We start from the raw sequence: 26,867 nt of genomic DNA, 5'->3' as shown, positions 1-26,867 counted from the left end.
TATAATGAGATATACCTATGGATGTGAAATTCCTTATAGTCTCATAAAGAAATATGACTTATATATAAATATTTATACTATATGGAAGAAAATGATAGGCGGTTTAAAAGAGGAAAAGTTACATTACTAATATTTATGTTACTATAGAGTACCTTTAAAAAATTTAATATGATAATTTTATCTTTTAGGTGTGGTACTTTGAAGACTATAAAATGTATTCACATACTTTATCTTACAGTAGAGCATAACATTACGTATATCAAAGATATTTTATTGAAGATTACATCATATGCAGAAATAATCTTTTATGTTGGGACATCTATAGGATTTTCTTGATATTGCAAATAATGTACTCTGAAATACTCTTGAAATTATATATCATATTCTTTAAGAGTCATCAGTAGAGGGCTCCTGGCTGGCTCAGTCAGTAGAACATGTGGCTCTTGATCTGAGGGCTGTGAGTTCAAGCCCCACTTTGGGCCTAGAGCTTACTTTAAAAAAAAAAAAAAATGGGTAACTAGAAACAGTAAATCAGAATAGCTAATAGATTTAATAATTATTTTTTAATTCTTCCAATCTCAAAGCTATTGAATTACTTATTTAACTCTTTTGAGAAGTAATGAGGGATATGGACATAGGAAAACAGTGATAAGCCTAACTTTTTTGTTATCAAATTGAAGACATGATTTTTTAAAAATTTGTTAATTCTTTCATTTGTTAAGCATCTCATGACCAAGTTATAACCTCATACTTAAGTTTGGTACTTGAAATTTAAACACAAATAAAATTATGAATTTGAAAATTATTTTTTCCTGCTCCATAATAAATGGATAGTATATATCTCCAACTTTCTACCTCTAAGTACTAGACATTCCTTCGTAATGCTTTGTTAGACAAGAGGTGCATATGATAGATCTTTGTAGTTCTGTCGTCTCTTTTTCCTAAATCTCAAGCCTTTTTCTGTCAAGATTCTTCAGTTAGCACAAGTCTAGTTCCATTTTCCCAAAAACTTACCTTAAAATACCCTACCTGTAAAAAAAATTAAAAACCCACACAAAACAGCTGCAACATTAAAAACTAAAAAACAAAAAAATAAAACCCATATGAACTTCTTTACCTTTCTTCCTAATTTTTCTTATTCCTTCACAAATAATAAACACTTAAATTCATCTCACTTTCTTTTGAATGCCCCAGCAGGCCTTAATAAAAAAGCTCCAACTACTAGACAAATAATAGAATTTCAATTCTTGCTATTGTGCTACTTAATTTCTGGCTTTCTAGCCGTGTTATATAAAGCATCTATATGAAGAAGTAGAGTACAGAGTTAAGGAAAAAGTTAAAATTTTTTTAAAAATTTCAAATGTCAAGTTGATTTGGCCTCAATAAAAATATAGTTTCATTCATAAATATTATTTAATTATGTTGAGAGGCAGAGACATTTTCTTCAGGACTATTTGCTAAAGCCTACTTGCTCTTATAACCAATATGTATAGTCTCCTTTTTTTTTTTTTTAACTGTAAAATACCTGTAGGGTAGATAGGACATTGATAAATTACATTTTCTACATTGATAACTAACTAATTTGGTCCCTACAACTTTTCAAGTACTTTGAAAAAGTATGTAATACACGGTCACAGAGGCTAAAGAGCCTCCTTATACATGGCTAGATGGTCCTTTTAAAACTGAGGACGTATTTATTCTTGCTTCTTTTCTTGTATCCTGCCCTTTTAAAAGTGTTGCATTTTAACACTTTAGAAAGCACATTTAAGTTATTATGATAATATAATGTATAAGAATAAATGTATAAGAAAGCACATTTAAGTCATTATAGTAGTATAAATATTTCATTGAGATATAACATTGCATTTCAGATGGAATCATATTAATTATAGTGTGATCTTTATTTGTATTGTCTTGTTGAGGTTTCGGGAAATAAGAACAATGTTACACAGTACACAGAGGATAGTGAAATATGGGTGGTGAGAATCACGTTATTGAGTATACTCAATATATATTGAGTATATATTGAGTATATATTCTAAAGTATACCTTGCTTGATGAATATGATATACATTTTCTAAAATGTTTTCATGACATTTTACAAAAATGAAGTGTTGTGGGGTGCCTGGCTGGCTCAAGTCAGTAGAGCATGCAACTCTTGATCTCGGGGTTGTAAGTTTGAGCCCCACATTAGGTATAGAGATCACTTAAAGATAAAATCTTTAGGGGCACCTGGGTGGCTCAGTCGGCTAAGCGTCTGCCTTCAACTCAGGTCATAACCCCAGGGTCCTGGGATCAAGCCCTCCATGGAGTCCCTTATCATCAGGGAACCCGCTTCTCCCTCTCCCTCTGCCACTCCCCCTGCTTATGCTCTCTGTCTGTCAAATAAATAAATAAAATCTATTAAAAAGTCTTAAAAAAAAACAAGTATGAAGTGTTGTGAGGTAGATAGATTAATTTTTTTCAGGGAAAAATAATAACGTGATACCGTTTCTAATATTTAACTCTTTTTGTGCTGAAGGGGAACTGTTACTTTAATATCTTAGAAACCCTATTTCTTGCATTCTGCTAATACTCAGAGAATAACTTACTAAAAAAAGGTTATCCTAGCGAATTATTTTTTTTCAGGGAAGAAAAAACTATTAAATTTTACTAAAGTAGTTAATTTTAGCATGACTTACCATTTTAGAGTTCTGGGGATCATTTGTATTTTCGGGTATCATTGCTGGTTTCATTTCAGATATGACCCTCGATGATGCTTTTCATTCTGCCTGGATAAACTGTTAGAAGTGTTGATCAGCTCTTTAAGTAGGCTTACTACTGTTCTGGATGTGTGGGTGGAGCAGTTAGTTGAGCATCTGACTCTTGGTTTCAGGTCAGGTTCTAATATCATGGTTGTGAAATAGAGCCCCACTTCGGGCTCCATGCTCAGCCCAGAGTTTGCTTGAGTTTCTCTCTCCCTCTCCCTTTGTCCCTCCCCCCACGCTCTTTCTTGTTCTCTCTCTCTTTAAAATAAATAAATATTTTTTAAAGTAGGATTATTACTGTTCAATAGAAATATAATGAAAGCCACAATTGCCAGCCACATGTGTAATTTTAAATTTTCTTATAGTCACGTTTTAAAAAGTGAAAAGATGGGGCGCCTGGGTGGCTCAGTTGGTTAAGCGACTGCCTTCGGCTCAGGTCATGATCCTGGAGTCCCTGGATCGAGTCCCGCATCGGGCTCCCTGCTCGGCGGGGAGCCTGCTTCTCCCTCTGACCCTCCCCCCTCTCATGTGCGCTCTCTCTCTCTCTCTCATTCTGTCTCAAATAAATAAATAAAATCTTTAAAAAAAAAAAAAAAAAGTGAAAAGAACCATCTGAAATTAACTTTAATATCAAAATATTGTTATTTCAACATGTAATCAATATAAAATTATTAATTAGATATATTCTTCTTTCATACTGTCTTTGAGATCTAGTATGTATTTTATATTTATAATAACACATGTATATTTAGACTAGCCACATTTCAAGTGTTGAATAGCCACTTGTAGCTAATGGCTACTGTATCAAGCCCTGTATGCTTAGGACAATGTTCCTGATGTTGTACTTCATTTAAATATTGATAGGCAGTAGCATTAATAGGTATTCTTGAGGATTGAAATAGGATGTGCTACAATTGGGTTGGAGAATCATCGTTGTGATAAATAATATTTTAAAATCCCCAGCAGATTCTGTGTTCCAAGTCTTAAAAACCCGCTTAAGGGATGCCTGGGCATCCATCTCTTCATTTTGGCTCAGGTCATGATCTCAGGATTGTGAGATCAAGCCCAGGGTCAGGCTCTGCCTTGGGCATAGAGCCTGCTTAAGCATCTCTCTCCCTTTCCTTCTGCTCTGCGATATGTACCCCCCCTCCCCATAGCTCATGTGCATCCTCTCTCTCTAAAAAACAAACAACAAAAAAAACTCACTTAAGTTTAGAAACTGAAGTGCAAAATAGATTACTGAACTATTATGACCAAATTCTGTGCAGCAAATTATGGACTCATAAAAATTGAATGAATTTCACTAGGTAATCACATCTAAATATTACATAAATATCTAAGCTTTTCTATGCAGTTCATGTCACTGATTTTTCCCCTGGCTCTGAGGCAACATACTCATTTCAGAAACCTTAGTGTCAATACATTTAATGATTACAATCGGACTTGCTCAATTTAAACTCTTTTCCTTCTCTCCTATAGAAATTATTAATAATTAAGATTGAAAATTGGAAGGAGTCATAAATATCACCTAGGTTCATTATTTCAGAATGGAGCACAATAGTATGTGGATCTAAAATGAAGATGAATGGAGAACCATACTTCTCCAGAAGCCCAAAATTTAGGACAATAATACAGTACTAAAAAACCTATGCTAAAATTTTAGTAAAATTTGAGTAAAAAGTTTGAGGGAGTCCTGAGGTAATATTTAATTTTAAACTTTTTAATTATGCACTATCAGGCCCTGGTTGTGGTACAACACCAAATAAGACACAGTATTGCCTTTAATGAACTTGCTCCTTAGAAGAGATACTGACAATAAAACAGTCCCAGCAATTTGGTATAATTAAGGCTATGTGGGCTCCTAGATAGAGCCTCAGAAATGAAAAGAAGAGAGAGGAGAGGAAATCGAAGGCCTAACATTAGGGGCCATATAAGCTTTGGTAAGGAGGTTGAAATTTATCCAGGGACAATAAGGAGACATTGAAAGGGTTGAGGTACAGAGACACGAACAGATTTTGTGGTTTTAAAAGAACACTGTGGTTGGTGTTTGAATATTTATTATACTATGAGCAAGAGTGAAGCAATCAGTAAGCTGTAATTAGGGGAGAGACAGTGGAGTCTTGAACTCAGTAGTGGCAATGGTAGTAGAGAAACGTAGATGAATTTAATATGTGTTTAGAAGGTAAAAACTGTTGAGATCTGGTGATTGATTGGTCTTGTAAGATGAGAGACAGAGAAATTAAATTTGACTTGGACATGTGTGTAGAGAACACAGAAGAACAAGTTTAGTTAGGAAATAAGTATCTAGCTCCCTGCCTTCAGGCAGAAAACTTCTTGTGACAGCTGAACTAAAATCCTCAAAAACATACTTAAGTCAGCATTTATTGATTATTTATCACACGCAATACATACTAGACAGCACTTGGAGTAAAAGGGTAAGGTAAACATAGTTCTTTATTTCACATACCTTCTGATGAGAAAGACAGGTACATATAAAACTATTTTTAATACAGCTTAGACAGTGAAAAGTGGCATAATAAGATATAAACACAATGAAATTAATTCTGACTGGGGAGGTGAAGTTGTGGGTGACTTCATAGAGTGAGACTGGACTTGTATCTTAAAGGATGCTAGAGAGTCCTAACAGACCTCCCAGATTTATGTCTCTAGCCTGTACATTATCCTGGTATCTAACTCCCTCCTCGATATCTCCCTTTGAATATATAAAATGTATCTCAAAATTAACATGTTCAAAACCAAATTCCTGATCTTTATTCCTTTATTCCTTCAAACCTGGTCTTCTCACAGTCTTTGCCATTTTAGTAACTGGTTTCCCAGTTGAGAGTTAAAAGCCTAAGTCCTTGAATGCATGCCTCTACACCATCTACCTCTGCCCTCCAAAATCCTATTAGCTCTTGACTTCTTTTTGTTCTGTTTGCCTCCTTGCTCACTCTGTTCTAACTGAGCAGGACCTCCATGGTATTCTTCAAATATTCCAGTATCTTCCCAATTCAGGGCCTTTGTTTTTACTTTTCCTTTTTCCTGAAAAATTCCTTTAGATAGCTTCATTCCTTCACCCTTTTCAAGTCTTTGCTCAAATGTCACCTTCTTAGTAAGAACTTCTCTGTCCTCTCCATTTAAAATTACATCCCTTACCCCAAGCCCTTTTACTCACTTCCAGTTTCATTTTTCTTCATGTTACTCGCCATCTGACATAAATATATTTATTTGCCTAGTATGTCTTATCCTGCTGGAACATTAGCTCCATAACAGCATAAATTTGTTCTGCTCATTGGTCTTTTCCTAGAGTTTAAAGCACTACCTGGAACATAGTGGACACTAAATTAAATATTTATTAAATTAATACTTGGTGAATTCTGAGCAAGGAAAATGACATGAATGTAGTCAGAGAAAATGTTTGGAACCTTGGGGAATGTTTATTGGTCTGCTGACTTGGTCTTATGTGCTTTGGTGTGTAGGAAACATAAAAAAGGAGAGACACTGAAAGGCAGTTGTGGTCCCATATGAAGATCCTTGGTAACATTCTAAAGATATTTGGCTTAGTTCTATAGGTCAGTTCAGCAAAATTTTTCTGCAAATAGCCAAATAATAAATATTTTTTGATTTGCAGTCCATGTGGTCTCTGTCCCGGCTACTCAGTTCTACCAATGTAGCATAAAAGCAGCCATAGATAATATGTAATCAAATGAGTGTGACTGTATTATAATAAAAGTTTATTTACAAAAACAGGTGGCAGGTCATTTTTGGCCCATGGGCTATGGTTTACAATCCCCTGCTATAGGCCATGAGGAGCCATTTAAGATTTTTGAGTGGAAGTACCATGTAATTAGCTCTACTATAAAAGAAAGAGCTTTGGCAACAGTGTGGAAAATAGATCCCACTGGGGGAAAAATGATGAGATGGTAAAAAAGGATGAGAGCTGGAGGTCAGGAGAAATGTTAGGAGGCTATTACAGTTAAAGGGAAAGATGGTAAGAGCTTCAACTAGTGAAGTGGTTAAGGGGATGAATTCAAGGGATGGGTTAGTTCCCTAGGATTCAGCATTTGGTTTACTATAAGGGATAGAAAGACATAAAGTTGTTTCTTTATTTTATTTATTTGTTTATTCATTTGAAATATAGTTGACATATGATATTATATTAATTTCAAGTGTGCAACATAATGCTTGCAACATTTATATAATTACAGAGTGATTACCATGATAAATGTAGCTACCGTCTGTCACCATACAAAGTTATATTATTAACTATATTCCCTATGCCATACAATACATCTCTGTGACTTATTTATTTTATAACTGGAAGTTTGTTCTTTTTTTTTTAAGATTTTATTTTTAAGTAATCTCTATACCCAACATGGAGCTTAAACCCACAATTCAGAGATCAAGAGTCACATGCTCCACCGACCTTCCCCAAAAGGAAGTTTGTTCCTTTTAATCACCTTCACCTATTTCACCCAGCCCCCCACTTCCCTCCCTTCTGCAACCACCAGATTGTTCTTTGTATCTATGAGTCTATTTCCATTTTTTTGTTTGTTCATTTGTTTTGTTTTTAGACTTCATATTTAAGTGAAATCATACGGTATTTTTCTTTCTCGATCTGACTTATTTCACTTAGCAGAATACCGTCTAGATCCATCTATGTTGTCACAAATGGTAAGATTTCTTTTTTTTTTTTTATGGCTAAATAACATTCCTCCTATCTACCTATCTATCTATATACATACATGCACACACACACACCACATTTTCTTTCTTCATTCATCTATTGGTGGACCCATAGTTTGCTTCTGTATCTTGGTTACTGTAAATAATGCTGGAGTAAACATAGGGGCGCATAGATCATTTTGAATTAGTGTTTTTGTTTTGTTCGGATAAATACCCAGAAGTGGAATTGCTGGATTATGTTGTTGTTTCACCCTCTCCTGGCTATCTTCTTACCTTTTTTTTTTTTTTTTTTCATTCCCTTTTACTGCATTATCTTGCTTTCATACCCTAAACTGTTAGAGTACCTTAGGACTCAAGTTTTAGATCTCTTCTGTATCAATACCTTTTTCCTAAGGTGTTTGCACCTTATCTCATGGCTTTCCCCTGAATTCTAGATTTATATATCTAGCTCCTTTTGAACTAGATAAATGTTCATAGGTATTTTATTTTTTTTAAAGATTTATATATTTATTTTAGAAAGAGGAAGCACTCACGAGCAAGTGGGGGAGGGGCAGAGGAAGAGAATCTTCAAGCAGACTGCCCACTGAGCACCAACCCCAACATGGGGCTTGATCTCACGACCCTGAGGTGAAACCAAGAGTCAGATGTTTAACTGACTGAGCCACCCAGGGGCCCCTCTTCATAGGCATTTTAAACTGAACAAGTCCAATATCAAACTCAAAGAAAAAGCCCTGCTCTTCCCTCAGTGTTTACCATGTTAATAAAAGACAGCACCAGGCCTTTAAAAAGCTGAGAATCTTTGATTCCTCCCTTTCACTCACATCCCATTGTCCATCCTCTCAACCTTCAAAATATATTAGGAATCTGACCAGTTAACACCACATCTATCACTAGGGCCCTAGTCCAAGTGGCCATTATTTCTCACTTCACTTGTTCCCCATGTGGTATTTCTCTATACAACAGCCAGAATAATCTTTTTATATTGTAAGTTAGATCATATCCCTGTGCCCCAATCTCTCCAATGACAGCTCATTTAACTTAGAACAAAATTCAGGTTCTTGCTTTAGCCACTGAGGTCCTATCTGGTTATCTGGCTGCCTCTCTGATTGTTTTCTTTTACTCTACTGTAGCCTCACTTGCCTTTATTGTTGTTCTTCTTCAGAAATGCCAAGTCCACTCCTGTTTTGGTGGCTTTGCATGTGATAATCTCTGCCTCAACCACTTTCCCCCACATATTTGCTTTGCTCATTTCATTCTTTCATTCAGGTCTCTGCAAAAATGTCACCTCCTCAGAATGGACATGTCTGAACACCCTTTCTAAAATACCACACGTCAACCCTCATTCTGTATCCCCTTATCTTGTTTTATTTCTTTTTACATAGTGCTTGCCACTATTTGATATGATACGTACATATTAGTTTGTTTATGTCTCTCCATCACTAGAGCTTTATGAAGGTAGGGACTTTTTGTATTATTTACCTTGCAGCCTCAGCATTTTGAGCAGTGCCTTGCATTTAGTTAGAAATCAGTGAATATTGGTTGAATGAATGAAAGAATAAATCTATTTTATTTTTATTAAACGTTTTTTAAAAAGATTTTATTTATTTGACAGAGAGAGAGCACACAAGCAGGGGGAGCGGCAGGCAGTGGGAGAGGGAGAAGCAGGCTTCCTGCTGAGCAAGGAACCCGTTGTGGGGCTCAATCCCAGGACCCTGGGATCATAACCTGAGCTGAAGGCAGATGCTTAACGACTGAGCCACCCAGGCGCCCCAAGAATAAATAGATTTTAAAATGTCAAGTAAAGAGGAATTAGTGAAGGAGACTGGGAGACATTGAAAGGTCGTTTTTAGAGAAAGAGAAGAGTGCATGGCCATCACCGCCGGAAGGGAATAGCAAAACCTAGGTTGATATGTGCTCCACATGGAATGGTGTTACTAATGCTTCATATTTTAGGAAGGGCTTTTCTATCCACAAGACAACTGATAGCTGAATGCCATCTGCCAACCAAGAGGTGAGAATAGTTTCATTTTCTGCATTTTTACAATTAAGACAGATTGAGCTGTTACTGTTACAGCTTTACAAAAGAAGTCTATGTGGACATCCTGATATCCAGGTCACATCTTGGAGATTGAATTTAAAAACCTATGTTATAACTTATTGTGTATTATTAGTAATGAACATAAAATATGTATTAACTTAAAAAATGAGTAGGGCTAATACAGCATATTTCATAGTTAAAATTAAGTAGAGAGACTGCAATTAAATCCTGAGATTATAAATAAGTTTTTCAATAAGTGACTATCAGTAATATTACATGAATGAGTTTTAGCTTTAAGAATTAACTCTTAGGGGCGCCTGGGTGGTGGTTAAGCGTCTGCCTTCAGCTCAGGTCATGATCCCAGGACCCTGGGATCGAGCCCCGCATCAGGCTCCCTGCTCAGCAGGGAGTCTGCTTCTCCCTCTCTCTCTGCTGCTCCCTGTTTGTGCTCTCTTGCTCTCTCTGTCAAATAAATAAAGTCTTTAAAAAAAAAAAAAGAATTAATTCTTAAAGGTTTTAAGTATAGGGACATCTGGGTGGCTCAGTCTGTTAAGCATCTGCCTTTGGCTCAGGTCATGATCCCAGGGCTATGGGATCAAGTCCCGCATCGGGCTCCCTGCTCAGCGGGGAGCCTGCTTCTCCCTCTGCCTGCCGCTCCCCCTGCTTATGCTCTCTCTCTCTCTCTCTCTGACAAATAAATAACTAAAATCTTAAAAGTTTTAAGTGTATACATGTTTGTTAAATAATGGAGATGATCAAAATGGAGATGATAATAGAATAGTTTTATTTGTGTCTTGTGAGATTTATAAGAACATGAGTCCTTTGACTTGCCCTCTACTACTTCAGAAATCCCAGGAGTCTGTCATCTGAAGATAAGTTAGGTTCCTTTTTTCCTCTATCAGCATCTTCTACCATAATACATTCCATTGATGCTGATGGCATCAGTGTTAGAGCCATTTCTAAGAAAGTGTTTAGCTATAGCAAATAGAGCATAATTGCTAGAAATGTATTTCTTGATACATTTGTTTTTTTTTAAAAAGCTTAAACTTTGATTATTCAGTAGGGTTTTTTTTGTTAAAATATTCTCATTATTCTTCTGTTTTCAGACATATTTTTAAATAATACAGAATTTTTTAAATGCTAAAAGAAAGTAAAATTAAAATCCCACCTTTTTCATACATCCTTTGTTCATTTCTGGCATATGTCCTCCCTCCCTCCCTCCCTTTCTTCTCTTTCTTTCTTTTGTATTTTTCCTTCAGTCTCTATTTCACACTCACATCCACATGAGAGTGAGCTCAAGCTGTCTCATCTCTCTGTTAACAATGTAAAACATTCACTAATAGAACTATGTATCTGTTCATTCTTGTTTTTATATACAACTTATGCATAACTTTCAGATTTGTTCAATTAACCACATCTCTTTAACCCTTTTCTTCTTTATGTATCAATAGGTTAAATGTTGTACCTATGTACTATTTTTTTTTTAACATTTAACCTTGTACTCTTTTGTCCACAATGAACCATTATTTTGTTCTTTGATAAAAATTACTTGAAACATTGAATATTTTTCTTATGCTACTTATATACCAGGCAGGAAAAAAAATCTTTTAAGGCACTTAGAAAATGTTCCTGTATTCCTGAACTATAAAAATGTACACACATCAGCAGTGATTTGTTTTTTGACTGGTGATCTTATGATATTTTTGTTTAATTAAAAATGTGGACTGTTCATTAATATGTTCATAGACACTGATATTAACCATTCTCCCCCATACTCATAGCAATATGTATGTCCACATGTATGTATTTGTACAACTTGTTCCGGAAAGGGTTTAAGGTGGGCATTTTATTTATGGCAGTTACACCTTGCCTGTTGTTTGCATTATTAATGTCCATTATCTCTTCCCAAATTACAGTTTCCTTTAAGATAGGGGCTGGAACAGCAAACAGCTCAGTGAAGATGTCCAGTCCAAATATAGAAGTGCAGAACGTGTTAAAAGCAGGAGAGAACTATAAAATATTCAGGGTCTTAATCATAAAGTGAGACATGTTAAGCTGTACTGTCATTGCTAATAAAAAATAAATATATATGTTTTAAATGTGATATTGATTTAGTGGGAATTTATTAAGTCTCAAATATTTTTGTGGACATTTTATTTTTACAAGCACATTTTTTTTAAATGCCCTTAGAATTATGTTAAATATTTTTATGAATGGACATAATTCCATGAATGACCTGTTTGCTTTCAATATCAGTCAAGTTGAGTCTGTAATTTTGGATTTTTGTCAGGGGTCACGTTAATAACAATAATAGTAATAATAATATCATATGTGCCTATAGAATTTTGTATTCTGAGCCTCACAACAACCCTGTGTTTCAAAATGACAATGCAGGTGAATAAGGGTCAGAAAAATTAAATTAAGGGCATGTGACCAGTAAGTTGAGTAGACAAGACTCAAACCCAATTATTCTCTCTACTGTATTAGATTGATATAGATTATCTATTATTTATTGGTTTGTAAAATTCATAATTTTTCTTTGTTTAAATGCATTTGAAATGATAGTCTTATAATATCTAAAACCACATGATATTTATTGGATCTGTCTAGAAGGATTATAGATTATTTTTCCTTCTCTAATTTTAAAAATTGCTATTGTTTCTTTTATTAAAGGAAAAAATGGCATTTTATCTACCAAATAAAGAGAAACTAAATTTAAACATCAATTTGAAAACTTTCCTATATGCAGTCCATTTGAAGTTACTAGCTACGATTCAACTCTAATCGTTTTTTAAAAAAGGTTTTTCTCATTTGGGGGCTAACAAAATAAATATTTGAAGGTCAAAATGTATCAGAACATGTTCATTATTTTTTTTTCATAACATGTTCATTAATTCTTTTATTCATTAATAAAGCTTATTTGTTTTTTTCTCCCTTCATAAAATATATCATCTTCCAAGTGGTGAAAAGCCAAAATTTTGTTTTCATATCTTTTTTACTTTCAGTGTCCCCAAAGCAGTATACATTAAATTAGTTACCTTGCTATTATGTTTACATTTGTGTTGTCAGGATTCTATAATTTAGTAAGAATAGAATAAAAATTTAACTCTAGCTCTCAAGTATCATCTTTTGTTTTATTTTTAGTATTGATTTTCTTGTTTCTTTGGGTTAATAAATTAATATTTTCTAGGGTTACCCAGGTATTATTGAAGTGATGGTTTTATTTGAATGGATAGAATTGGTGTCTATTAGGAGAATCATACAACCTCACTGCAGAGGCCGTATCAGTGGGGATCATATCTTAATAAAGAAAACTAAAGCATATGTGTGGTCACAACCAATCCTTGTCATTATGCCATGAAAGCCTTAGGATTTGTGATCAAAGCAATGGGCTTATCCTGAACTGTGGTATAACCTCTGGTTGAACCTTTCAGATTTTTATTTTAGGAGATGATACACTACATTTTGACCATGTTACCTGCCTTTAAGACCCATCTATCTAATTAAATGAAAGAGATTAAAATTATTGTCAGCAAGTCAGAAGAAAATGTGAATTACAAATATCTCTGTCTTCTGTCAGTGTTGTTTACTTATCATTTTCTACTGGTGTTATAAAGAATTTCTGAGCATATGTTTTTTATCCAGAGTTGACTGTTCTGTTCTGATGAATATAAAACATACTTCACATTGTAAATGTGCATTAGAAGTATTAGACATAATTTTTGACTATGTTACTAAATATCATCTGTCAAAAGAGATAATTTTGAACTTAACTTTTGGATGTTAAGGCATGGTTCTTTTAGGAAGATACTTTTAGGATTAAGTTGGAATTCTGCAAGTATATACTTGAATGTCACTATATCCATAGTAAAATTTAGGCATTATGTATACTTTTTTGTCAAATGTTGTTTATATCTCAGTTGAGTTCAGTATATTTGTTTTATAATAAGAGGGTATTCAACTCCCATCAACTGATTTATTTATGCAGACTTTCTTATAATGAAGTTGTAATATGTTTTAGGTATATATGCTCACTTCTTTACTCAATCTAATTGTGCTTATTTGATGATGTTTTTGATACTAAGTGTAAGTTCTTAGTAATCTTTCTCTTCACTGTTAATTTGTTAGGAACATTTATCTTACTTCAAATTCATGTTCATTTTTTGGGGGGCATCTGGGTGGCTCAGGCAGTTAAGCCTCCAACTGTTGATTACTGCCCTGGTCATGATCTCAGGGTCATGAGATTGAGCCTCCTGTGGCTTCAGGGCTCTGCGCTCAGCAGTGAGTCTACTTGAGATTCTCCCTCTCCCTCTGCCCCTCCTCCTAACCCCTACACTCTCTTGCTTTCTCTCTCTCTCTCAAATAAATAATCTTTTATTTTTTTTAAAGATTTTTTTTATTTATTTGAGAGAGAGAACACAAGCGGGGGAAAGGCAGAGGGAGAAGCAGACTCCCCACTGAGCAGGGAGCCTGATGTGGGGCTCGATCCCAGGACCCTGAGATCATGACCTGAGCCGAAGGCAGACGCTTAATGACTGAGCCACCCAGGCGCCCAGTAAATCTTTTAAATAAATAAATTCATGTTCATTTTTTAAATTTCCTGATGGGAAAATTTTTTTTCTTATGAAAAAAAAAGCTGAACTTCACAGCCTGACATTTAGGGCTTTCCACACTTGGATTCTACTTACATCTTCAACTTTATTTCCCACTGCATGTATATAGTCCTCCCTAAACCAATTAAATCGTTCTTCATTGATCATTAGAAGCAAGTGATATGCACATTTCAGTCTCTATATTCCCCTGTCAGGACTATTCTTGTCTTTCTTCTCGGTTTCTTATTTTAAATGCCATTTTTCAGTCATTCACTCAACAGATTTTTACTGAATACCTAATATGTGTTATACTCTGAGCCTAGGTTTTGGAGGTTTAGTGGTGAACAGGATAGGTAAAGTCCTCAATCTTATGGAGCCTTCAACTTAGAGGGAGATACAAGCAAACAGACAATTACGTACAGTTTGATGAGTGTTATGTTAGGGAATTATGTTAGGGAAATACAGTGTATTATGCTCTTTTTCCTAAAGCTTTCTCTTTCCACCCCAACTTTTAGACATCATTTTCTCTTTTGAATTCCTAGACTGCTGTTTGTTCCTACTGCCAATTACGTCCTAATAAATATATTCTTTCACTCTTAGCAGTTTAGACACTCATGTCTCTCTATCCCAGATCTTAACACAGTTTTCTGCAAAGAATAAAACCTAAATAAATACTTCTTTGTGATAATGACGTGTTCTGTTACCCTTCATAAGCCTACCTAAGGCTTAATAAAATAATAAAAGAAGAGGAACTTATTCTTTTATTTTTAAATTTTTAAAAATATTTTAACTTGTATTTTTTTTTTAAGATTTTATTTATTTGACAGAGAGAGAAAGAGAGATCACAAGTAGGCAGACAGGCATGCAGGCAGGCAGGCAGGCAGGCAGAGGGAGAGGGAGAAGCAGGCTCCCTGCCAAGCACAGAGCCCGATGTGGGGCTTGATCCCGGGACCCTGAGATCATGACCTGAGCCGAAGGCATACGCTTAACCGACTGAGCCACCCAGGAGCCCCAACTTGTATTTTTTTTTATTCAAGTATAATTAACATCCAGTATTACTAGTTTCAGGTGTACAATATAATGATTCAACAATTCTATACATTAGAAAGTTTTATTAATAAAATTAGCACATTGTATTTGTATTTCTGCTCATACTGCATTCTTCCTACCGTTTTGTCTCCTTAGGTAATTATCACTAAATGCATTAGTGTTTTTTTATTATTGGAGTATAAATTCATAATTATCACCTCAAGTGTATAAGAAGTGTCCCAATTTGAATTCAAATCTTTTTCATATCAGGCTAGTAGGAAATTCATTCACAGTCATTAGAGAGTAGAGCAGGGACCTCCTTTTCCATTCTGTGATACCTAGAAAATTGGCCCTCACATCTTAAGTCCATCTTGTTCATTGGGCATATCCTCATTGTTGAAGACACATAGCCTTTTGGAAGTAGGCAGCTCTGCTTGGGTTAAGAAATATTTGCTGATTATAAAGGCCCTGGTGCCAAGGGGCATTAGTTTCCCTAAGTACACCATCATGAGACTACCATGTTGGGCAGTTGGGCAGATTGTATGTACTGGCACTTGACTGAAGGAAGGAATAGGAGCTGAAATCCAGCATGCAGTACACTTACCAAACTGAGTTCCCTTTAGCTACGTTAGCCCAGAAGGGTTGCCTTTTTCTAATTCATACATAGGTACTGTGTGGGCAAGCCATGACCCTGATCACCATTTGCTGTCCCCTAGGAGACAGTCTTAACCTCTTCATCCTCTCCTCTTCCTCTCAGGCCCAAAGAAAGCTGATTATATATAGATTTTGAGAAATTTGTTTCCCTAATCTTAGGAACAATCTCTTTCTTCTTTAGCTTCTATCCTTAAAAATACTAACTTTTGATACTGCTTCTTCCTGGACACTTTACATGATCTCCTCTGTTTGCTTAGACTTTGACAAAAGACAGAAAAAGATGTCTTCAAGAGGCTTCCACTCTAGACATTGCAAATGTTCTGGAACTATCTGACTACTCTTTTGAAATTGAAGGGGTATGGTATGGGGTAAGAGGTAAAAAATAGAGAGTAAATTGGTATCAGTAAATAATTGAAATATTAAGCTTTATTTTTAATTAATAAATTTTTAAAGTTTGAAATATTTTTATAATGTCCATTGTACAAAATTTACAGGATATCTATCTTTAGAAGGAAATCACAAAATGATGGTAATTAAATGGAAATTGATGATTTACTCCTTTCCTCCCAGCATGATACCTGGAAGTTTAATATAGTGCACTAAAGACTTCAAAAGTTTAAAATTGTGGGGCACCTGGGTAGCTCAGTCAGTTAAGCCTCTGCCTTCGGCTCAGGTCATATCCAGGGTCGTGGGATTGAGCCCCGCGTCGGGCTCCCTGCTCCACGGGGAACCTGCTTCTCCCTCTCCCGCTCCCCCTGCTTGTGTTCCCTCTCTCGCTGTGTCTGTCAAATAAATAAATAAATAAATAAATAAATAAATAAATAAATATTTTTTAAAAATAAAAGTTTAAAATTGCTTTCTTTATATTTTTCATCAGAAATTTTTTTGTTTTATGTGTATTTTTTGCTCCATTTAGTTAAATTAAGTGTATTTATCTTTAGGGTAAGCTGTCAATATTAAAGCAACAAAGTCATTTAAATTCATTCAGTGTGCCAGGAACAAACTATATTTCTGTTTGTTGAATTTAGAACTTATACAAGAATGGGGAAGAGCATTTCTGTTTTGAACAAGTATGTTTTTCTCAATTTGTTTAGCAACCTGAATAAAATGACACATGTAGAAGATAGAGACAAATACACAAAATCTTAAGAATTTTAGTGCTATACATAGGAAGGTTTGAAGACTTCATTTGTATGAAAATTGTTATGAAATGTCACATTTTTAATATACAAGGTGTGGTCCTCCCTCTTATTATAGAGTAAGATTTGGGAAAAGTAACAGTCTTCTTTGTTAGCACAAGTAATATGGAGCGAAAATAATAATTAATATTATAATAATTATATAATAATTTTGGTAAAATTTCTCAGAGTTGCAATTTATTGAATGCATACTTCAAATTAACAATAGTTATAAAGTAACTTATCTTCATATTTGGGTAAATAATAATTATAGGATACTATAAAATTCTTTCTGTTTGATTAATTGTATCATATAATAAATATATATACATAATATATGTATCTTTAAGGAGAGCCAGTTACTTATTATGAAAGAGTGAAAAGTTTTTTACTTTTTAAAAAATTACTTAGAATATATGTTAAAAACTTGTATTTAAAATGTTTAGTATTATATATACTGTATAAGTAGAACTCATGCTTATTTGGTGATGAAGGACACAGGCTTTAGAGTCAGATAAATCTTAATCTAAGCTCCAAATTTATCATAAATTAACTGCGTAACCTCAGGCAAATTACTTAACTTCTTTGAGCCTTAGTTCATTTTTAAAATGGAGGTGATACCTTGTAAAGTTCTTAAAATTAAATGTGGTAAGATTTATTAAGAGTTTATTTTGTGCCTGACTCATCTCAATAAATGTTAGTTCAAATATATCGAATATAACTTTGTGTTACATAAAATAACACACATATGTCGTTTGCCTTTTGTAGTTAAGACCTGTATGCATCATTTTTGGAAATGAAAATCTTAATATTTTTGTGTGATCACTGTGTTATTTATGGTTAAACTTCTAAGAGGGTTCTTCCTTTTTAAAAAAAAATACGTTCAATTTAAATGTTTTTCAAGTCTAATGATCAGGTGATTGTCAGGCATTTGGAGGACAAACTCATTTCTGCCCTGCTTAGTTAATTATTGTGATTGTAAACAAAGGATGTACAATTCAAAGTCAAGCAACATTTCACATGGATGTCGGAGGTGATAATAGCTTAATTCCTGCTGGATCTTTTTTCTTTGCTCTGGAGAGTTCATACTGACCTTGTCCAAAATCTGATGACCTCCCTATTTTACTCAACTGTTTGGAAAGCCAGGCCTGCCATAGCTGGCCCTGAGGGGGTATCTGAAAGACTACTGAGTCACTGACCCATGTCAAGACTGGATTTCAAGTCTGATCTACAGGACCTCTGAAATAGTTATACATGAGGTTTATTGTACACAAAAACCTAACTAGCTGCATTTTTCTGCTTATAAAATACCATATTGAAGTGTGTTTTAAATGTTCTTAGCAAAGTCATATATTTAATTTACCAAATTCATTATTGCAGGTCCTTTTCTAGAGTACTTGTAAATTTTGATCTTTTATCAAAGGTAGTGTATTACAACTAAACTTGAGTGTTTTGAAATCTGAGCAAAATATATTGTTAAACCATGGCTAAATGTAATGAATATTTTCCTGGTTGATGAAGGGGCCAATGCAGTGGCATTTTAATACTTATAAAGGTTTTGTTTTTTTTTTCTGGCAAAAATTCACATACCTCATAAAAAATTTAAGCTGTTACTATTACAGCATGTAAATCTCTGTTTATATTTTGTCCAACCTCAAATAATATTCAAATGTTGGTATTTAAAAGTTTTGAGATTATGAGAATTGTCCTGAAAGGAAGCATATAACCAACCAATAAGGTGTTATTCAAATTTGGTTGGATGGGATCTGTCTACCTTAATAGTAACTTAGTATCAGAGCTATGATAGGGAGAGAAAAAAATTCCCTGTTTATTTTGTCCTAATTCTGCACAATAGGAAATGACCATGCCCTTTTATGAATATCTAGTCAGTATTCTACAGTATATAATATGACATTGTCTTTTATTTTTATATAGGAGTTGATCCCTGAATTTTATTATCTCCCTGAGATGTTTGTCAACTTCAATAATTATAATCTTGGAGTGATGGATGATGGGACAGTAGTGTCTGATGTTGAACTTCCTCCTTGGGCCAAAACCTCAGAAGAATTTGTTCGCATAAACAGATTGGTAAGATAGTAATCATCTACTCTGTCTGTCATGAGCCTTTTTCAAAGTATCTTTCATGTGTTGGTATAATCATTAACCCTTGGTCTTCTGGACAAAACTATAGTTGGTAGCGATAACTGAAAGTGACATAATAGTTCGTAAATTTCCATATATATTTTATTAAATTTTATTGACTTGAAAAGTGTAACGGTTTCTTTTATTCTTTTATGCAGAATTTCGGTTACTTTCATATGCACATGATAATTCAGAATTAAGTGAAACTGGAATTATATGCTTTATGCAACATGAGTTTCTTGTACCAGGAAAAAAACATAATTCTGTGCTCCAGGTTAGAAGGTCATTGCACATTTTGGTAATAGAAACAAGATTCTCAAGTTATACCTTGTATCTTTTCAAGGAAATCTTCATATAATATTTAAAGCATGAAAACTTAAAAGCACAGTAATCATTGTGTTCTTCAGACTCCTCCCTAGTGAACTCTTTAAAGTCCTCTCTTATGTGCATCCTTGTATTATTTTATGAAAAAGTAATACGTCTTTTCCTTTTTGCCTTTTAAAAGTTTGGGATCTAGGAGCTTTTTTCTCAGTTTTTAAAAGTAATATCTCAGTTTTTAAAAGTAATATCTCCATATCAAAAGTGAGATCTAGGGGTACCTGGCTGGCTCAGTTGGTAGAGCATGCAACTCTTCATCTCGGGGTTGTGAGTTCAAGCCCCATGTTGGGTGTAGAGATTACTTTAAAAAAAAAAAGTGAAATCTAAATTCTGTTGTGTTTTAATTTACACTTAAGGAAAATTCTTGCATTTTATATATCTAAGTGACATTTCTTACCTTTTATACCAACATTTATATTTTGATCCTGTCTTCCACATCCTAACTGCAATCCCTTTATTATTGAAATTTCACATTTTATGTATACTGGAAGCAATGCAGGGTGGAATGAACATAGGCCTTGAAGTTAGACCAGTTTTCCCAATCCTGGATAAATCAGTTTGCTAATTATGGGACTCCAGGCAGTTTAACCTTTCTGAGCCTTGGTTTCCTCATGTGTAGTCTGGAGATTATGAATATAGAATTTTAATTATGTACATAAAATACCTAGAATATTCTTTGGCTTTCAGTTGGCACTTGGGAATTAGTACCTAACATTATTCTATCACAGTCCTCAGGTACATGTTTCATTTTACTTTTACCCCATGCATTTTGGAAGATTACAGTTAAAATGAGGGTGTAAGACAAAGATTAGCTCTGACAGATACTGAAGGAGATGTCAAACTTTAAATGTGACAGTTGTCTATGGTTGTGTGATTCTACACGCCCCACCCAGGGATTCATGAAAATCAATAGAAGGTACAGTTATTCCATAATTTTTTTCTTTCAGTGATTACCCTTTTAAAGTACATTTATTGAGGTATAAAATATATACCATAAAATTCACCTTTAAAAGTGTACAATTCTTTGAGTTTTAATAAATTTATACAGTTGTGTAACCATCACCACAATCCAGCTTGAGAACACATATCACTCCAGGAAGTTTCCCTGTACCTGTTTGCAGTCAGGTTCTGCTCTGGGACTTTTTGTCCCAGGCAACCACTGATTGTGTCTCTATAGTTTTGCCTTTTTAAGAGATTTTATATAAATGGTATCATGCAGGATGTAATCTTTATGTGCCTGGCTTCTTTCATTTAGCATGATATTTTTGAGATTAACCCATGTTGTTACATATGTCTCACAACATATCATATTGTATTGCTGCATAATATTCCATTGTATAGATATAACATATTTTTGTTTATTTACCAGTTCATGGACATTTGGGATTCCCAGTTTGAGGCTATTATAAATATTTGCATATGTCTTAGGGTGAACATCTGTTTTCATTTCTCTTGGATAGATTCCTAGGAATTTAATTGCTGGGTCATATAAGAAGTTGCCAAGACTTGATATTATGAATATTATTTATTTTAGCTGCCCTAGTAGGTATCTCATTGCAATTTTAATTTGTATTTCCCTAATGACAAATGATGTTGACTACCTTTTCACAGTCTTATTTTCTACTCATATATGTTCTTTGGTAAACTATTCATACCTTTTGCCTATTTTTTAATTGGGTTTTTCTTATTATTTAATTGTAAGCGATCTTTATATATTGTTTGTAAAAGTTCTTCATCCAACATATGTTTTGCAAATAATTTTCTCCTAGTCTTGTCTTTTCATTTTTTAATGGTTTCTTCTGCATCCCAAATGAATCACCATTTCTAAAAAATGGTTTCACTATTAGGTAGATATAAAATAACACTTATGTAACATTTGAAAGGTATGAATAATCATCCTCATTCTTCAGGAATGTATTTTTAAGAAAAAAATTAAATCATGTTCTGATCATTTTATTATTGGAACACTTTCTTAAATATTTAAAATTTTAAGTCTCAAGGGAACCAGCTCTCTATTAATTATTACCATACTTAGTACTATTAAGAGTACGAAGAGGTTTGTTAGAGAATTTAATTTGCTTTAAAAGAGTAGAAGGCAAACAAACATCTGAATAAGTTATATTGAAAGCTTTTCAATAATATTTTGACAGTTAAGGAAATTTAATTGTGTAAATTGAGGTAAGCTCCTCTCCTGATAGTACTTCCCATCTCTACTCTCGCTACCTTTATCTCAGAAGAGCACATCAATTTGGGGTGGGCTTCCCAAGGGCACCATGGAAAAGAAGGTAGCAACTTACCCCATTGTTTTCAATCAGATTTCAGTTTTGCCTGCCCATGAAATTATACACAAAATAGTATTTTATAATACTAACTGCACATTTATTATAACTAACCATTAACTGTATTAAACATTTGTGCCGGTGATTACTCTTCCTGTGAGTTTTATGATGTCTTCGTAGTTTAGGCTCTGAATAAGCTTACATTCTTAACAGAACTGTATAAAAATGCCATTGCAAATTAAATGCAAACATAGTTTAGAGTCAAATATTTATATCTCTGATCTTTGAAATTTGTAATTAGGAAAAATACTTGATTTTACTTCATGTGTCTTTATGAAAGAATTCAATAACTCATACACTTTCAAAAATATTTAGTATACACCTGTGATGAACAAAGCTTTCCGACAGTACAGTCTGTGTTGATTAATTTTATAACTTCCTCTTCACTTTCTATAAGTGATTAAATTATTAGTATGGTATTTTATGTATTTGTTAGCATGTTATCGCATAAGGTTTTATCCTCCTCCTCTTTTTGGTTTACCTCTCCAAGTCCACAGATTTTATGCAATGATTGTAGCTCATGAAATGCATACTACTTTGATCTGTGACCTTTTTGTGGTGCTAATCGGGTTCCTGATATCATTATACCTTACTCATTAATCATATTTCCTGCAGCCCGTCAGGCAGCCAGACAGCACCAGTCCCTGTTTTCAGCCCTCTGTTGGCAGGTTTCTGCTTTTCCAGATTATTACAGACGATACTTTGGCTTCTCATAGCCAGAGCCACATCAAGCTGTGTGTTACAATTAAAGTCAGATGGTCCTCAGGTTGAACAGGGATATAGTGTTGCAGCTGTCTCTCTTCCTGGAACAAACCAGCACCAAGAACAGATGATCTATAGGACAGTGAATAATAACAGATTGTACAGTACTCCGCTGGTAGCAGGGGATCACAGAATTAATTAACTGACATACTCATTTTAAGATACCCAGCACGTCTTTTTTATGTATTTCGTTGCCCAAATACTAATTCAAGTGGATAGGATATTTTTAGGAGCATGATTTTGATGGTCGACCAGTAATGCCACATTTTCTATTTTTGTTAGAGGGCCGTAAGTACTATCTTGCCTAACCATATTAATCCTCAGAGCTTTCTATAAGTAATGAAGATCTTATTTTCAAGTTGATTGCCAATTGGCAAATTGGCTAAAGTGTAGGATTTATATACAGAAGACAATATCTTATGTATTTTAGAAGGAAAACCCACCTAGCTCTGATTAGTCTTTCAGGTAAATAAATTATATTTTCTTTGTTCTGAACAGTTGGAATCAGGGTAAAACCAAAGAAGTCTTAACTACCTCCCAGAGATTGGTCTGTGTTACTTAATATTACCTGAACCAGAAAAAAGTTTTTTTTTTATTCCAAATACTGCTTCAGAAATATAAATGAGAAACAGCTTTCATACTTTAAAATAGTATAACATTGTATGAGTTCAGACGGCTCATCAGTTATCTTTTACGATATAATGTTGATGTTATGGACCTACATTATATTGCCTCTTAGAACCCTCGAGTTTTAAGTTGAAATAAGAGACATAGAAACCCATACTTTGAACAGTAAGGATAGGTATATTTATAAAAGTTGAAATGGAACATTTAGTTTAGCTGAAGGATGTATAATTTATTCAAATTCTAATAAAAGAAATTCATTTATTTAAAGGCATTTACTGAGTGCCTATGTACCAGCAATGTTAGACTCAGTGAACAAGACAAACAATATCTCTACTATTTGGAGGTTATTTCATTTTTGATGACTTAGGTTTTTGAAGTAGAAGGCTTCTTAAGGCTGAGAGGTGGCATGAATCTAATAAGGAAGGCTTCTATTGATGGATTGTCCTGAGGTGTTACCAGTTAGAATCACATTTGCTTTTTTTGCTATTGGACAGTTTTTCTTTTTATTGTTCAATTGTAGAAGTTTTAAATATTCTAAATAAAAATCCTTTATCAGGCATATGCATTGTGAATATTATTTCTCAGTTTGTGGATTGCCTTTTAACTTTCTTTTTTCTTAATTTATATATATTTTTTTTAACATATAATGTATTATTTGTTTCAGGGGTACAGGTCTGTGATTCATCAGTCTTACACAATTCACAGTGCTCACCCTAGCACATACTTCCCCAATGTCCATCACCCAGCCACCCTATCCTTCCCACCCCCCTCCACTCCAGCAACCCTCAGTTTATTTCCTGAGATTAAGAGTCTCTTATGGTTTGTCTCCCTCTCTGGTTTCATCTTGTTTCATTTTTCCCTCCGTTGCCCTATGATCCTCTGTCTTGTTTCTCAAATTCCTCATATCAGTAGGATCATACGATGATTGTCTTTCTCTGATTGACTTATTTCGCTTAGCATAATACCTTCTAGTTCCATCCACATCGTTGCAAATGGCAAGATTTCATTTTTTGATGGCTGCATAATATTCCATTGTATATATATACACCACATCTTCTTTGTCCATTCATCTGTTGATGGACATCTAGGCTCTTTCCATAGTTTGGCTATTGTGGACATTGCTGCTATAAACATCGGGGTGCACATGCCCCTTCAGATCACTACATTTGTGTCTTTGGGGTAAATACCCAGTAATGCAATTGCTGGGTCATAGGGTAGCTCTATTTTCAACTTTTTGAAGAATCTCCACACTGTTTTCCAGAGTGGCTGCACCAGCTTGCATTCCCTCCCACAGTGTAGGAGGGTTCCCCTTTCTCCGCATCCCCGCCAACATCTGTCATTTCCTGACTTGTTAATTTTAGCCATTCTGACTGGTGTGAGGTGGTATCTCATTGAGGTTTTCATTTGGATTTCCCTGATGCTGAGTAATGTTGAGCACTTTTTCATGTGTCTGTTGGCCATTTGGATGTCTTCTTTTCAGAAATGTCTGTCCGTGTCTTCTGCCCATCTCTTGATTGGATTCTTTGTTCTTTGGGTGTTGAATTTGGTAAGTTCTTTATAGATTTTGGATACTAGCCCTTTATCCAATATGTCATTTGCAAATATCTTCTCCCATTCTGTCGGTTGTCTTTTGGTTTTGTTGACTGTTTCCTTTGCTGTGCAAAAGCTTTTTATCTTGATGAAGTCCCAATAGTTCATTTTTGCCCTTGCTTCCCTTGCCTTTGGCAATGTTTCTAGGAAGAAGTTGCTGCGGTTGAGGTCGAAGAGGTTGCTGCCTGTGTTCTCCTCAAGGATTTTGATGGATTCCTATCTCACATTGAGGTCTTTCATCCATTTTGAGTCTGTTTTTGTGTGTGGTGTAAGGAAATGGTCCAGTTTCATTTTTATGCATGTGGCTGTCCAATTTTCCCAACGCCATTTGTTGAAGAGACTGTCTTTTTTCCAATGGACATTCTTTCCTGCTTTATCAAAGATTAGTTGACCATAGAGTTGAGGGTCCATTTCTGCGCTCTCTGTTCTGTTCTATTGATCTATGTGTTTGTTTTTGTGCCAGTACCATGCTGTCTTGATGATGACAGCTTTGTAATAGAGCTTGAAGTCCGGAATTGTGATGCCGCCAGCTTTGCTTTTGTTTTTCAACATTCCTCTGGCTATTTGGGGTCTTTTCTGGTTCCATACAAATTTTAGGATTATTTATTCCATTTCTTTGAAAAAAGTTGGTGGTATTTTGATAGGGATTACATTAAATGTATAGATTGCTCTAGGTAGCATTGACATTTTCATAATATTTGTTCTTCCAATCCATGAGCATGGAATGTTTTTCCATTTCTTTGTGTCTTCCTCAATTCCTTTCATGAGTATTCTATGGTTTTCTGAGTACAGATCCTTTGCCTCTTTGGTTAGATTTATTCCTAGGTATCTTATGGTTTTGGGTGCAATTGTAAATGGGATCGACTCCTTAATTTCTCTTTCTTCTGTCTTGTTGTTGGTGTATAGAAATGCAACTGATTTCTGTGCATTGATTTTATATCCTGCCACTTTACTGAATTCTTGTATGAGTTCTAGCAGTTTTGGGGTGGAGTCTTTTGGGTTTTCCACATAAAGTATCATATCATCTGCAAAGAGTGAGAATTTGACTTCTTCTTTGCCGATTCGGATGCCTTTTATTTCTTTTTGTTGTCTGATTGCTGTGGCTAGGACTTCTAGTACTATGTTGAGTAGCAGTGGTGATAGTGGACATCCCTGCCGAGAATCACATTTGCTTTTGTGTATCTTCTGTAGCTTTTGTCTTCTCTACTATTTCAGACATGAGTAGTCACTTCTTTTAGAAGGTAAAGAGAAATAAAATGAGTATTTTATCTCCTTTCTAGATGATATTTGGACAACTTAAAAATGATGATATCTTTTTATATTATTGTCTGAGAAAAAAATAAAATTTTCAGATTTCACTTCTCTACCAACCTTGTTTTTTTCCTGATGCTAAAATTTAAATTTACTCAACTTAAACCTTCATAGATCTTCTATCTCTGAAGGAACTAGGTCAGTCGTTTATAACTTTTTCCTTTGAATTTGGAAAATTTACAAATCTCAAGTAATGACAGCATAGTTGAGACTACAAATCTTATGTCCTTAATGAAAAAGTGCTATATATACATATAGCAAGACCTATAGCTTGAGATGACTGAGTTTGCAATGATATAGCAATTTGATTATTACAATGACATATTATGTTCCACATTGCAGTGTTTGCAAAACTGTAAGGTTGAAAGGTTTGAAATTTGAAAGGGATTGCACTTTTTATTTTTTTACCTTTATTCACATCCTTGCTTCCATTTTTGAGAAAATGGCACTTAAAAATCTTTCTTAAGAGAGCTGACTGGGCAGTATTTTTCTGTTCCTTGGAATAGAAATACCAGGAGCTAACACACTTTTATTATATTGTTCCTTTTCCAGTTTCTTTGTCATTTTCCACATTAATAATGACATGGCTAAAAATGTAAGTAGCCATTATGGTTGTAGTTGGTAATCATTCTCAACTGTGGACATATCCTTCCCACCCCCTCCCCATCCCCTGCAGTGGTCAGATCCAAAGCTCTGGGAAATGGGAGCAGCTATGTGTAAAGTTTGAAAAAAAAAAAAAAAAACCCAGCTAAAATAGTTGTTCATTTTGCTTTTGCTCCTGATATGTAATTTAC

General features: G+C 34.5%; 1 protein-coding gene across 6 annotated transcripts in view; it reads left to right on the top strand.

The window, feature by feature from the left end:
• LRBA (LPS responsive beige-like anchor protein) overlaps positions 1-26,867 on the top strand; it is a 758,742-nt gene that overhangs the window by 596,685 nt on the left and 135,190 nt on the right. For all 6 annotated transcript variants that reach the window (XM_032412965.1, XM_032412964.1, XM_032412967.1 and 3 more), the window contains one exon: positions 18,860-19,012. In XM_032412965.1, the coding sequence (XP_032268856.1) occupies positions 18,860-19,012 (153 nt within the window). The remainder of the gene's footprint in view (positions 1-18,859; positions 19,013-26,867) is intronic.

The sequence above is a fragment of the Phoca vitulina genome, unplaced genomic scaffold (genome assembly GCF_004348235.1).
Source record: "Phoca vitulina isolate PV1807 unplaced genomic scaffold, GSC_HSeal_1.0 scaffold14, whole genome shotgun sequence".
In the NCBI taxonomy this organism is placed as follows: domain Eukaryota; kingdom Metazoa; phylum Chordata; class Mammalia; order Carnivora; family Phocidae; genus Phoca; species Phoca vitulina.
The sequence above is the reverse complement of the archived record's forward strand: the minus strand, read 5'-3'. Positions and strand labels throughout refer to the sequence as shown.